General features: G+C 41.2%; 1 protein-coding gene across 12 annotated transcripts in view; it reads right to left on the reverse strand.

Annotated features, from left to right (window-relative positions):
* The window catches only part of CEP128 (centrosomal protein 128), a 288,826-nt gene that overhangs the window by 254,058 nt on the left and 18,984 nt on the right, over positions 1–15,784 (reverse strand). For 11 of the 12 annotated variants that reach the window (XR_006101452.1, XR_006101450.1, XR_006101451.1 and 8 more), the window contains exons 4-7: positions 12,591–12,714; positions 10,892–11,010; positions 7,511–7,602; positions 113–185 (exon numbers count right to left, since the gene is read on the reverse strand). Coding sequence is in view for 8 of the 12 variants with exons in the window: in XM_042445851.1 (XP_042301785.1) it covers positions 113–185; positions 7,511–7,602; positions 10,892–11,010; positions 12,591–12,714 (408 nt within the window). In the remaining 4 variants the exon portion in view is untranslated. The remainder of the gene's footprint in view (positions 1–112; positions 186–7,510; positions 7,603–10,891; positions 11,011–12,590; positions 12,715–15,784) is intronic. The other variant, XM_042445850.1, reaches the window with a different exon arrangement.

A 15,784-nucleotide genomic window follows, 5' to 3' on the forward strand; every position in this document is an offset into this window, starting at 1 on the left:
TATTATTATTATTATTATTATTATTATTATTATTATTATTATTATTATTATTATTATTATTATTATCCGGTCCCCATCTCCTTAAGAAAGGCTGATTTTTCAAGGCACTTACTGTTTCCTGTGTTTGAGATTCATTGAGTCTGTCACATAAGTCTTCTAACCTTCGTTTTGTTTCTGCATCAGTGCTTATATTAGAAAGGAGAAGAAAATAGAATTTTTAAAAAACCATTTCATAAGGGACTATCTGCTACATTAAGCAAATGATTTTAGCATTAACATGAAATTATAGTCGTCCCTCCTGATTCGCAGTCTTGCTGTTTCGTTCTTTGGTTTTTCACGGACAGCAAGCCAGGAGAATGTAATCGAGAGCACCCCCCACCCAAATTGTAATCAATGGAGCACCAATATTGGCAATTTTCCCAATTCGCAGTGAGGGTCCGGAATGGATCCCCTGCATATCAGAAGGGATGACTGTATAATTACTATTTATTAAACATTATTTCAGATCAAAGGTTTTCTAACTTTTATAGCTAATAGGAACTCTCAAAATGGCTTATTTCCAATGAAGCAACATTTTCTAGACAGGAAAAAAAAGGGACATAACTCGCTCAGTTTTGCCAGCCACATTTTTATACTCCTTCACACCAATCGTTTTTTAAGCAGCCAACAAAACTAAGCAAACCTTATTTTTTAAACAGTGCTCTGTGGGCATGTTGATTTCTGGGAAGTGTCTACAGGTCAAGAAATATGCCTGCCATTGCCAAACTAGACACTTATTTAAACAAGGGCTTAAGGACAAAGCACCAGAGTATGAGCTGCCCATTTCCTTTGCCCAATTTTGTGGTAAACAACTCACTCTGATTGGTTCCTCTGGGAATGTGACTTCTAAAATGGCCACATCAAGAACACTAGCTAATAGTACATCCCTATGATCTAATATGGTCTAATCATGAAATGAAACATCTGCAAAGATAAGGCTGTGAAGCCTATCAAACCCCCCCCCCCCCAAAAAAAAACAAGTTTCAGCCAGGACTGGTGAATTGCTAATCTCAAAAGTCTCCAGGGATAGTGACTTTATTCTAGAGCAAGGCATGGGGCCCTTGCTTAATGAAGGGGGAGAGATTTTCTACTGGGTCTCATATTAAGGAAAAGGTTGAATACAAATAAAATTAAATAAACTTTTAGTTATTTCCAGTTTTTAACAAATTCAGGAGAAGGAAACACCTTAAATGTGGCAAAGTCCACAGAGGATCCCTGGGAGACAAACTGGCTCCAGGAACCTCAGAAATTTTCCACTCCTAACACAACAGTTGTTTCCATAAACTGCATATAGGACATTCTTTTCAAGAGGTGCTGTCAAATATAGGAACTCATGGTGAAATCAGTTCCTAAACTGTAACTGTAAACTGACAGGATACACATACTTTTTCCTGCATGAGGAAAACATTCTGTCCAATGTAGATTTACAACAGGATTTGAAGATCAATTAATTATTGCTCAATAAGGATAGCTTATGGCACCATGCACTGACTTGGTGAGAATCAATGAAACATATACTGTCTGAAGAACAGCAATGCTTAGAGAGGAGTGTCAGTTTTCTACGTAATTGTTCCATCCGGGCAGCATCCGCACTGCAGAAATAATCCAGTTTTAAACCACTTTAACTGCCATGGCTCAATGCTATGGAATATGCTATGATGGGTCTACTACAGACCCACAAGTCAGACTGAGGAACTGGATGATGCCTTTCTAGAACAAATGACCACACACCTGAAAAGGACAGATGTAGTAGTGATGGGTGACTTCAACTATCCTGACATTTGCTAAAAGTTAAATTCGGCCACAATTTTAAAGTATAGGAAATTCCTCACTTGCCTCGAAGACAATTTCATTGTCCAAAAGGTGGAAGTGGCAACAAGAGGATCAGCTATTTTAGATCTGATCCTAACCAACAGGCATGACCTAGTTAATGGGCTGCAAGTGGTGGGATCCTTAGGTGGGAGTGATCATGTTCTCCTGGAGTTTATTATACTGGGGAAAGGGGAAGCCAGGCATAGTCAGACACACATTCTAGACTTTAGGAGAACTGATTTCAGTAAACATAGGAAATACTGAGGGTGATCCCATGGTCAGGAATAATAAAACAGAAGAGTTCAGGGTGGGTGGGGGGTTTCACAACAAGGAGATACTGAAGGCACAATTTCAAACTGTTCTAATCAGGTAGAAAAATGAGGTGTCTCAAGAAATCAGGATAGATGACTAAAGAACTTTCCACACAACTAAATTTTAAACAGGAGATGTGTAAGAAATGGAACAGGGGGGATATCACCGAAGAGGAATTCAAACAAATAGCTAGCACAAGTAGGGGTAAAGTCAGAAAAGCTAAAGCATAGAATAAGCTCAGGCTTGCTAGAGAGGTTAAGAAAAATAAAAAGGGCTTTTTGGGTATGTCTGTAGCAAAATGTCTGTCGCCTGGTACCAACTTCAGTTGATACGCCAACTGCATCCCTACCTGGACAAAAAGGACCTTAAAGCAGTGGTAATTGCACTGGTAATCTCTCGTTTAGATTTCTGTAATGCACTCTACATGGGGATACCTTTGTATCAAGTTCAGAAACTTCAATTGGTGCAAAATGCGGCAGCCAAACTGGTCACTGGTACACCGAGGACTGACCATATAACACCAGTCTTAAGATCTCTTCCCTGGCTTCCAATTAGTTTCCGGGCGCAGAACAAAGTGTTGGTTATTACCTTTAAAGCCCTACATGGCTTGGGCTCGAGTTACTTGAAGGAATGCCTCTCCCTACACAATCCGCCCCGCACTCTCAAAACTACTGGGAAAAATCTATTGGATTCTCCAAAGATTAAGATCTGCTTCCCACAGGGCATTCACTGTGATGGCTTCCAAACTGTGGAATGGCTTGCCGGAGGAGATCCATCTCATTACCACCTTAGATGCCTTTAAGAAGGCAATTAAGACAGATCTCTTCCGGCGAGCCTATCCCCAGACCTGCTATAACAGCGTAAGATGATACTCCACTTGGAACATCGATGAGGAATTGGATATGATATTGCACGTGTACAGGTTTTTTACTGTGTTTTTAAGTTTTTTGTTTGTTTGTTTTGTTTTTTGTCTTTTGCATAATGAGAATGTATTTTAACTACTTGTAATTTTATATTTGTGTTGTTCTCCCGCCTTAATCCACAGGGAGAGGCAGGATATATATATATAAATTATTATTATTATTATTATTATTATTATTATTATTATTATTATTAAAAGGAAGAAAGAAATAGTAGGGCCACTGCATGGAGAAGATGGCAAAGTAACCTTAATAGAAGGGCCAAAACTAACAAAATAAATTCCAACAGGGGAAAATGTAAGGCACTGCACTTAGGGCGAAAAAATGAAATGCATAGATATAGAATGGGGGACACCTAGCTTAACAAAACTACATGTGAAAGAGATCTAGGAGTCCTAAGTTGAACATGTGTCAACAGAGTGATGCGGCAGCTAAAAAGCCAATGCAACTATAGGCTGTATCACTCAATGTATACAGTCTAGATCAAGGGAAGTAATACTACCACTCTATTCTGCTTTGGTCAGGCCTCACCTGGAATACTGTGTCCAGTTCTGGGCACCACAATTCAAAAAGGATGTGAACAAGCTGGAGTGTGTCCAGAAGAGGGAGACCAAATGGTGAAGGGTCTGGAAACCATGCCCTATGAAAAGAGACTTAGAGAGCTGGGGATGTTTAGCCTGGAGGAAACAAAGTTAAGAGGTGATACGATAGCCCTGTTTAAATATTTGAAGGTGTGTCATATTGAGGATGGAGTGGAGTAAGCTTGTTTTCTGCTGCTCCAGAAAATAGGACCTGGAACAATGAACGGAAGCTAAAGGAAAAGAGATTCCGCCTAAACATTAGGAGGATGTTCCTGACAGTAAGAGCTGTTGAACTGCTGGGTTCTCGGTGAAGGACCAGCGCAGGTTAGGTGGGCAGGGGGGGGGGTGGCCTTGATACATAGGAACACCGTGTCCCTCACCAGGAACCACATCCGACAGACGTCCTATATCGAGTGTATTTACCTGACCCTAAAGGCTAGGGACAGTCTAGGGATTCTGTTAGTGTATCGGCCACCCCGTGCATTAGCGGACTCCCTTAACGAGCTGACACAGTTGGTCGCTGAACTGATATTGGAGACGCCCAGGCTACTTGTCCTGGGTGACTTTAATATCTCCCTCACGACCAGCTATGTTCCATCCGGTGCGGCTCGGGAATTCATGGATACCATGACGGCCATGGGCCTGTCTCAGCTGATACAGGGTCCTACGCATTGTGCGGGTAATACTCTCGATTTGGTCTTCTGTTCGGATGCGGAAAATCCGTGGGTAGAAATAGCTACTGTTTCCCCCCTGCCATGGACGGATCATTTCCTGGTAGAGGTGAAAATCAAGGCCTCTACCCAGATCCCCCCCCCGGGGGTGGTGGACCTGTTAGGATGGTCCACCCTCGAAGGCTGATGGAACCTGAGAGGTTCCAAGAAGCCCTAGAGGGGCTCGCGGTTGGAAATGACGGCGACTCGGTTGATGCCCTTACCGGTATTTGGAATACCGGTCTTTCTAGGGCTGTGTAAACTTACAGCGCTTTATAAATAAAAGTTAATAATAATAATAATATACACAGATTCGCTCCCAAGCGCCCTCTCAGGCCTGCTTCTAAACATAAGCCCTGGTATACGGAAGATCTCCGGGCAAGGAAGCGGGTTCTGCGACGGCTAGAGTACCGTTGGCGGAAACACCATTGCTTAGACGACAAGGCTCTCCTAGACCAACTGTTAAAGGACTACAGAGAGGCAATACGAGCAACAAAGAATTTGTTCTATGGTGCTCGTATTGCGTCCGCGGAGTCGCGTCCGGCAGAGTTGTTCAGGGTGGTCAGGGAGCTAACTCAGCTCCCTCCCGCCCTGAACCAGATCCTTGAACCTTCTAAGGCCTGCTGTGACTTGTTTAACGACTTTTTCGCGGATAAAACCTCTCGTATAAGCGAAGGTCTGAACGCCAACATTTCAGCAGAACCTAGGGTAGAAGTGTCCAGAGCCTCCGTGGACTATGTTAAACTGGATCAGTTTCAGTTGATGAGTACCGAGGATGTGGACAAGATCCTCGGAAGTGTTCGGAAAACAACCTGCTCTCTTGATCCCTGTCCCTCGTGGTTAGCGGCCCAGGGGGGACCGGCGGTAACATCATTGTTACGCCGGATAGTTAATACATCTCTGAGGGATGGGCTATTTCCATCTCATCTTAAATTGGCCATTGTAAAACCTATTTTAAAAAAGCCCTCCCTCGACCCCCTGGTATATAATAATTATCGGCCTGTTTTGCTGCTACAGTGGTGCCTCGGGTTACGAAATTAATTCGTTCCGCGGCACCGTTCGTAACCCGAAAAGCCTTCGTAAGCCGAATTGCCATAGGCGCTAATGGGGAAAAGCCGCGATTCCGTGCGAAAAAGCCGAAAAAAGCACCAAAAGTTTTTTCGTAACCCGAAAAAACATTCGTAACCCGAAACAATAATTCCCTATGGGATTTTTTCGTATCCCGAAAATTTCGTAACATGGGTATTTCGTATCCCGAGGTACCACTGTACCATTTTTGGGTAAGGTGATCGAGAGGGCGGTTGCGATCCAGCTTCAGGCGGTCTTGGATGAAATGGATTATCTGGATCCATTTCAAACTGGCTTCCGGGCGGGTTACGGGGTTGAGACGGCCATGGTCGCCTTGGTCGATGATCTCCGTCTGAGCATCGACGGGGGAAGCGTGTCCCTGTTGGTGCTCTTGGACATCTCAGCGGCTTTCGATACCATAGACCATGGTATCCTTCTGGGACGCCTGGCAGAGGTGGGGATCGGGGGCACTGCGCTCCAGTGGTTCCGCTCCTACCTCTCCGGGAGGTCCCAGATGGTGCAGCTGGGAGACGTGTGCTCTGACGAGAGGCCACTTAAAACCGGGGTCCCTCAAGGAGCCATTCTGTCTCCCATGCTATTTAACATTTACATGAAACCGCTGGGAGAGATCATCCGGAGACATGGGGCGCGGGGTTATCAGTACGCTGATGACACCCAAATTATTTTCTCTATGTCTCCGACTGATGCAGTGACTGGGGATGGCGTCTCTCCTCTCGTGGCTTGTCTAGAGTCAGTAATGGGCTGGATGAGGGAAAACCGACTCAAATTGAATCCAGAGAAAACGGAGGTACCTGTGATAGGTTCTCCTGGTCCAGGAATGGCGGTGGTTCCACCTGTCCTGAACGGGGTCACGCTCCCTGTGAAGGACTCCGTGCGCAGTCTGGGGGTGCTTCTTGACTCGTCGCTTCACCTGACATCTCAGGTGAATGCGATGGTCAAGAGCACCTGTTATCAGCTTCGGCTTATTCGCCAGCTGCGCCCATACCTGGCCCAGAGGGACCTAGAAACTGTTGTACATGCTCTGGTAACTTCGAGACTGGATTTCTGCAATGTACTCTACATGGGGCAACCCTTATACCAAACTCGGAAGCTGCAAATGGTGCAGAACATGGCAGCCCGGCTGGTCACTGGTGCTTCCAGGACCAGCCATATAACACCGGTTTTGAAAGACCTCCATTGGCTGCCCATCCGCTTCCGAGTTCAATATAAGGCGTTGGTAATTACCTATAAAGCCCTAAATGGCTTGGGCCCAGGATACCTAAAGGACCGCCTCTCCCCGTATATTCCGCCTCGCACCCTCAGAACGTCTGGGCAGCAATTGCTGAAGGTGCCTGGGGCTAGGTTAGCCTCCACCACACGGAGGACATTCTCCACGGCTGCCCCAGCCCTTTGGAATACGCTGCCCACTGAGCTCCGCTCGTCCACCACCCTGGCCCAATTCAGGAAGGACTTGAAAACCTTCCTGTTCCAACAGGCATTCCCCGAATAAAATCCTGTGGGCCTCCCTCCTCTTCCGTGGCCAAGAGGTTGGGCTATGGGGCTTTTTGCTTGTTACTTTTTTTGTATGACTTGTTGTATTTGTATTTTAATTCTTCTGTTTTGTATGGATTGTATTTTAACCCTGTTGTAAGCCGCCCTGATTATAGGAAGGGCGGGATATAAATAAAATTTTTATTTATTTATTTATTGAACAGTGGGACACACTCCTTTGGAGTGTGATGGAGTCTCCTTTCGAGATCTTTAAACAGAGGCTGGATTGCCATCTGTTGGGGATGCTTTGATTGTGAGTTCCTGTATGGCAGAATGGGGTTAGAATGGATGGCACTTGTGGTCTCTTCCAACTCTATGATTCTATGAATTCTGAGAACTGTAGTTTGTTGTGGCACCAGAACTGTTTGACAGACAAGGCTAAATATCTCATGAAATGACAATTCCCAGAACTCCATAGCATTGCATCATAACAGCTAAAATTGTGTCAAACCGGATTATTTCTGCAGTGCAGATACAGCCATGTCATATCAACCAAAACCATGATTTCTGTTCATACCGATTTCTTCTTGAGAGCTCTCTGCTGAGATCATCTTCTAAACGAACTTGTTCACTGCTGAGGTCTCTAAGTGACTGGTGTAAAGAGTGCAACTGTAATACAACCACACACAGATTAAAAGTGTGCATTTTAAATATATTTGCTTGATTCAGTGTCAAGGTACAAAACTAGGTAGGTTCAAGAAATGTATATTCTGTATTTTTATAAAACAAGGTATTCGTATTTACAATGTTTTAAAACCATTTGTTTTTACATAAAAACAGGTAAGATTTTTCAGATATTGCTGGACTACTCCAAAAGATTTCATAATTAGCTTGTTTCTATAAAGTGGCATTTGGAGACTGAACCTCATGTATCTTCACAATAGATCTAGAACAATTTAGAATTGGCCCAATACATTACAGTCTGGGCCAAACCTAGATGGATCTTTTTAGCCTAAATTTCAAAATACATGTAAATATATTTTTCAGTATTTTTTGTTCAACTTTACTCTCACTCTTTCAATTCATCAGGCTGCCTTCTTTATTTTGACCTACATATGAGCTTTTTAGAACTTCTCCTCCTTTTCCAGTCATGCCATCTGAGATCCAGAGTACTCAGTGTATCACCATCATAAAGCCCCTTAAGACTTCATCTTACATTTGCAGTCTGCTTTTCTAGCTTTTTCCTTTTCTTTCAACAAAGAACATGAGGAGAGCCACGCTGAAACATCTCAAGGTCTGTCTAATCCAACATTCTCTTCACAGAGTGTCCAATCCATTCCTACGGGAAGCCCACTAGCAAAACATGACTGCAACTGCATCCTCCATCTAATGATATAAAGAGGCATGATGCTTCTGTCACTGGCTGTATCTGCTACATTAATTCCATATAATTATTAGACTAACAAATCTATCCTCTCCTCTCTCACTTTCTTTTGGATATGAGTATACAAAGGAGTCTTGTATCACCATTGAGACTAGCAAAAGCAATGGCATGTACGTATCTACTGTATACCATTTATCAGTGAACTCAGCATTCTCTAAGCAGTTTACAGTCTGTAAGCTAATTACTCCCAACAAGCTGGATACTCATTTTACCAAGCTACGAAAAGATGAAAGCTTGAGTCAACCTTGGAGTACAGTACTGGCATTTAACCACTGCACCACCAAGGCTCCATAAATGTATGGAAGAAGTTGTAGCATCAGCATGACAGACTACGTTCTCAGATGCATGGTGTAAACTGATGCCCAGTAAGGACCTTTATAACTAGACTGTATGAATAGCCACAGAATTGCCCATCTATCCTTCCAAGTCTCTAGGATCAAATAAGATCAAATAATAGGATAGGATTCCATATCTAGGATCAAACATTGACCAGAATGGAGACTGCAGTCAAAAAATAGGGAAGGGCAGCTATGAAAGAATTGGAAAAGATACTAAAGAGCAAAGATGTATAACTGAGTACTAAAGCCAGAATCATCCAGGCCATTGTCTTCCCAATTACCATGTATGGATGTGAGAGCTGGACAGGGAACGAAGCAGACAGAAAGAAAATCAATTCATTTGAAATGTGGTGCTGGAGAAGAGTACTTAGGATACCATAGACAGCCAAGAAGACAAACAAATGAGTTCTTGGACAGGTCAGACCAGGGGCCTCCTTGGAAGCAAAGATGATGAAGTAAACACTAACGTACTTTGGCCACATAACGAGAAGACATGGATCACTAGAAAAACAGTAATTCTAGGAAAGGTAGAGGGTGGAAGAAAGAGAGGGAGATCACAAACCAGATGGATAGACTCAATCAGAGGTCTTATGGGCAAGGGTCTGCAGGATTTGGGCAAGGCAGGAATTCTTGGAGGTGTCTCATCCACAGGGTCACCATAAGTCAGTACCGAGTCGAGAGCAACTAACAACAACAACCTTCCAAATATGTCACTGATTTTAGAAGTGATTTCCTGTGTCTTCATGTAGATACTGAAGAAGTACGGTAATATCAGCTGAGAAGGCTGAGGGGTGTCCTGCACCTTAAAAATGATTTGCTGAATCATTCCAAAGTTCCTGAAAAGTCTGGTCAGTTCATTGTTCATTCGTTTTACTGTAAAATTAACTGATTAAAAACAGTACGTAGAGAGATCTTGTAGCACCTTTTAGACTAACTGAAAAAGAAATTGGCAGCATGAGCTTTTGTAGACTTCAGTCTGCTTCCTCAGATGCATTTACTTCTCTCTGCTTGGTTATTACAGGCTGATCATGACAACCCTGAAGAGAGTTAAAAGTAAGTGAGTAAGCTGGCTTTTGTGCACTTAAGGCATAAGAGTTCCTAAAAGCATGAATGGTGGTGACCTCTTTCGGAAGCATACACACAAAGGGTGTCTGCAAGCCTATTGGTTCTGCAAGGTTGAAAATACAAATACATTTGCTACATCGGGTGTTTATTCTTTAATAAACCCTAGCTATTTTAATTTTAACACACTTAGATAATATTTTATTTAATGTATAACTTGAATATACATTGAATATATATATATACACACACATACACAAAACAAGGTTTTCTTTACTTGGACCACAATGCTGTAAACAGATGCATAACGGCAGGAACATGATGGAACTTATTTTCAAGTAATAATGCATAAGACTGTCCATGAGCAATGGAATAACTCCATAGCACAATAATGTGGCACTCCTGAAGTTCTCAGCAGCCTAGCTAGCACAGTCAATAGTGAGGAGTACTGACAGCTACAAACCGACTACATCTGGAGGGCAATACAAGTCCTATCCCTGCAATAAATGGTTTTAAGGCTTTTAAGAGCTTCTGCCTTGTAGCATTTCATCATTCTCAGCATGCTGCTTAGCCACATATTAAGTAATAAATTTGGACCAAATTATGACAAGCAACTAAAATATAGCATGCCTAAAATATATATGTGCTTTTTTGGCTGTATTAAAGGGTACACAGAATATAAGTATAGTATTTACTGCTTAATCTTTGAAAGGAATTTGTCACTCTTTTTCAAGTGCTGATATAATTCTACTTCAGGACCTAGATAGTAACCAATTTACAGCACCACTTTTGGACAAAATTTAAAACATCAACAGCAATAAAGTTGTTTACTTTGGAATGCAAGAAAAATGCAAGTTTGGCATTAATGATGTGGCCACTGTCAACTCAGAGTAAGGGTAAATTTGTGATGCTATGAGACAATTCAACTCAGTTATTTTTCCACAACATTGCATACATAATGAGTGATTTGAAGTATCTGTCCTGAGGAGCTATACAAGGGGTCTTAAATATACCCATGCACTTTATCAATTGAAATAGAAACTCTATCAAGTGATAATATTATGAAGATGGTAAATGGAGTTGGAGCTAACATTTGGTAAAGAATTATACCTACCTGGTTCCCGTTATCTCCCCGGTCAACAAATTGGACAGCTGATCTAGACCGGTAGCGTCTAGCACCTACTGTTTCACCATAATCCTTGAGGGGAGAGGTAGGTTGAAAGTGACGACCTTCTTCACAAGGTAAGAGACAGAAAGACAAACCATTATGACTTGCTTGTAAAATTCACATAAATACAAGTTTAAAATTGTTAGCTCACCTACACCTGTATGACATTGCCTAGGTCCTAAGTTCATCTGCAAAGGCCCACCAGTAAGATTTTACAGGTTGGTGAGGCACTGGATACAGAACATTTTTTGCAGTAGCTCTATTGTGACTGGGCTCCCTCTCCAAGAAGCATGCCTGGCTCCTTCATTAATTACTTTTAAACCATCTCAGACAACATCATAAGGCAGGAATGGGAACATATGGTCCTTCAGATGTTGAACTGCAACACCTACCATCCCTAGTCAATACAGCCAAGAGTAAGGGATTATGAGAGCTGCAGACAAAAACATCTAAAGGATCACAAGCCCTTCACCCCTACTGTAAGAGAAGTTTCCACAATTCAAGACTGGCAAACCATTCCTTTTTTTCAATATGGCTACTGATTTCATAGTAGTTTAGCACCTCACCAGTTCAATATGTCTGGATATGATATCATATATGAATATTTAAATTTTTCATACTATAGCCCATGGGTACAACAGGAAAAAAATTATTGTAACTCGAGTTCTACAAAAAGTTACAGAATGGACCACTGCTAGACTGCAAAATTCTGGTATTGCCCCAGGAATACTTCTATCACTACCAGAAGCCATGATTTCAATGAGTTAAACAATTATCTACCCCTTAAAATGGCTGAAAGTCATTTGGCCACTGTGGTCATCACTTAGTTACAAACTCCAACAGCAGTCTTAGCCACTATTTCTCCATCAACCTCGGGCTCCCCTCCTTTAAAATCTACAACACCCAAATACTTTACAGGGCTGTTGTGGGGATTATTGAGAAAAGCATTGATTGGCACCTTGAGTCCCAATTTTGGAGAAATTCTGGATTGTAAATAACTTGACTGATTGCCTGTATATCCTCCCACTGATACAAAAGGTAATTCTCAAGGTATTTATCAAATTATTAACTCTTCAAAGAAACTGCAACATAAAAAATGGTCTTAACAGTTTTATGCAAGAACCACATAACAGGAAACCATAGTAATCTAACATAGAAGCTTATTGCACGGCTCCTCCTTCTGCTAATGATAGTTGATTTTCTCCTATGCCACTGACAGTGGTGGCAAAGGGGATGGGCTCATATTTAAGAAGTCAAAAACAATCTTGACCTTACTATACAGAGAGGAAGCTTGATTCTGCCTTCTGTTAATGACAGCTAACATTATCCTATGGCTAGTGACAGTGGTGGCAAACAGGATGGGCTTATATTTAAAAAGGCAAAAACAACCTTGTCTTTATTATTCATAAAGGAAGCAAATTACAGCCTTTCTAGATACTAAGATCCTTTCATTCACTCAGTAATTATGCATACATGGCACTATTCAACCTCCTAGTTTACTGAAATGCTACACAGACAGAGTGAAGTATTTTGATATGATATACTAACAGAACAATCTTATGTGCGTCTACTCAAAAGTAAGTTCCACTGAATTCAGTGAGGCATTCTGTCAGATAAGTGCAGTTTGACACCTCTTAAAACATACCTGGGGCTCCACTATCCAGATCACTTGCATATAAGCTTGAAAGAGAAGCACTTCTTTCTCCTGAATTTCTCAGTAAGCGTTGGCTCCTTAATTGGCCTATGGATTGTTCCAGTGTTTCTTTAAGCTGCATTAAAAGGGCAGCACATTAGAAAGACGACATTAAGAGATTATGTATGACAAAAATGCACTATACACAATCAACAGGATGGCAACCTGATATCAAATTAACAGGATGGGGGAGGATATAGAAAGGAAAAAAAAAACACCTGTCAGGCAGATCCAACGTTTTCTAATGTCTATATTTCTGTGTATCCCAAGGCATACCTTGGTTTAAATAAGCATTATATTTTTAAATGCTTTCTTCTTTCCTTCATGAGAGTAAATTGTATATTGTGCATTACAGTCAGGATGTACTTTATTATCTATGTGATCCCCAAGACCCATCAAGTGGAGTCAAGAGTAAAACAGACATTTAGAAGCAGATGGAGAATTGAATTAGAATCACAGAATGGCCTGCCTTTTTTTAATCATCACCAGAACTGGCAACATATATCTCTTACACAAAAATCCATTCCTAGTGTTGTTCATTTTGATAACATAATTTAGAGTGGGAAAGGAGCCCTGCTGTTATCACCATTGTTCAGATATTCTTTGAGACCTCAATCTATCTTCTGCCCAATTCAAATTTACTGTACTTGTCAACAAACTACTAGGCTAACCTTTATATTTTCACTGTTTAATTTTTTTTGAAGTCTACCAACAGCCTAACTTGCACCCCTTTCCGCCTAACCTTGCTGAAATTTACAAAAACTGAAGACGAGGAAGAAGGCCTGGAAAAAGATACAAGCAGCAATGAGTTTAAATGTACTAGAAAGACTAGCCCATGAGCACACCCAAAAACAGAATTTGTGCATGTGATCAGGAAACTGAATCAACATGGTTAATTCTCACAGCAGTCATAGGACTGTGACAAGCATCAATAATCCAAAAGGCTAACACTACCAGTATAGGAATCTTGAGCCTGCTCTAGCTAGTTCTGTGCCACATTAAAAGCAAATATGCATGCTAGATTATGTCTGTTTCCTCCCACCCCAACACCTTCCAGTTTGATTTTATTAATTTGCAAACCTCATCAAAGAGTTGCCTTTAGGAGTTAATTGTTTCTCACTGCTTTATTGCAGGGAGAATCAGCCATCTGGAAGCATCCTCTATTTCCTTACAGATGAGTCATAACTGACAAGCATATGTTTTAAAAATAGTTGGTTACAATTAGAGCTATTTTATAGCTATTATTCAGAAATCAAGTTAACAACATAAAACAGTTTCTGTAACAGCAGTCTCTCCTCCCATCGAAAGATTTGATAATTAGCAGTTATATTGAGTTATCCAATATTCTGACACCTTAATATTATATTAGAAAGTGAAAGGTTTCTACTTCTGCAAGTTCTGATATAGGCATTAGAACCAGATTTAATATAACAAGATAAGTGATAGCTTGATATGGATAAACTTATTTTTTAAAATTTGTAGCCCACTGCAACCATTAATATGTATGTTTCAATCAAAAATACATAAACACACATAAACACACAAACATCAGGGTTAGGCAAATGGGGCCTACCAGATGTTTTTGAATTACAACATTCATGAGCCATAGCAGTTATGTTATATTCAGGAGGTAATGTGTTTCATTTATTTGGTATAATAAAGTAAGGATCTGTCCAGAGAGGGTGAGAGAATGGACTGTTGGGAGTGGGTGGTGATTGGTGAAATGTTTGAGGAGATTTGAATAAGACTGTGGCATGGAGAATAAGTAGTTTGTTAAGTTTAGTTAGTGGGTAGGGTTAGAGTTGGAGTGGTTAGGAGAATTAGAGAGGGTGCGAGTCATCTCAATGAGAGTGAGACAGAGATGTGAAAATATTTTGTTACATTATGTTCAAATTCTATTAATAAAGTACAGTAGACCCTTGTTATATGCTGGGGTTTGGTTCCAAGATCCTCTGTGTATAACAAAATCCGTGGATGCTCAAGTCCCATTAAATATGACATAGCAAAATGGTGTCCCTTATAAAAAATGGAAAAGTGAGGTTTGATATTTGAAATTTATACTTTTTTGGAACATTTTCAAACCGTGGATGCTTGAATCTGTGTATAAAAAATCTGTGTATAAGAAGGACTGACTGTATTATTTTTGTATCATATGCCTTGGGGCCTCCAGGAACACTATATGTAAGAAAGCCTGGGTTTAGAAAAAGTATTTGTAGTGGCAACAGCTAACAAAGAGGGGTGGTGTCAAGTGGGGATAGTATGATAAATAACATCTCACATGGGAATTACATCTAGGCGGTCCCCACAGTTGACAGCCACAGCAGTGGGATAGAAGAAGGTCCTAACATTGGTGACCGAGGTGAGGATAAAAGAAAGCCCCCATTCTTAGAGGAGACAGAGGTGTGATCAGTAAAAATATTCACATTTGGTGGCAGTGCAGATATAACCAGAACCTCATACTAGCCAACATAGCCAAAAGTGAGGTATCACGGGAACTAAAGTCTAACATCTCAAGGACAATAGCTGCCCATCTCAATATCTGGTTATAAAAATCAATTTCACACATTTAAGATCCAACTCAAACCTGCACGAAAAGTACACACCACGATCCTTCCTAAACATTAGCACACTTAAATTTGTTGTTGTTGCATGCCTTAAGGTCATTTCCTGACTTATAAGGTGACCTTATAACAAGGTTTTCTTGGCAAGGTTTTTTTTTTTAGGGGGGGGGGTGCCTTTCCCATCCTCTGAGGAAGAGAGAATGAGAAGCAATTACAAGCTTGGCCTCCGGGTTGCAAATCAAGATTGATGAGGAGATAGTCCAGAATCACCTAGTTAATCTAAGTGAGTTCAGATCTGCAGTCAAATGAACTGCATCCCAGAGTAGTGAAGGAACTTGCTGACGTACCTGTAGAACCACTTTCCATCATATTTTTAGAAATTGTTGGAGAATGGGTGAGGTATTAGAAGGCTGGAAATGAGCAAATGTTGTTCCTCTCTTCAAAAAAGCCAAAAAAGTAAATCCAGGAGACTGCATGTCAGTCTACCTGACCTCAATACCACTAAGAGAAGGGTGCAGGCTTGTTCTCTGATGCCTAGGTAGAACTAGGCCTAATGCTTTCATGTTACAGGAGGGTAGATTTTGA

This window comes from Sceloporus undulatus, chromosome 1 (genome assembly GCF_019175285.1).
Source record: "Sceloporus undulatus isolate JIND9_A2432 ecotype Alabama chromosome 1, SceUnd_v1.1, whole genome shotgun sequence".
Classification (NCBI taxonomy): domain Eukaryota; kingdom Metazoa; phylum Chordata; class Lepidosauria; order Squamata; family Phrynosomatidae; genus Sceloporus; species Sceloporus undulatus.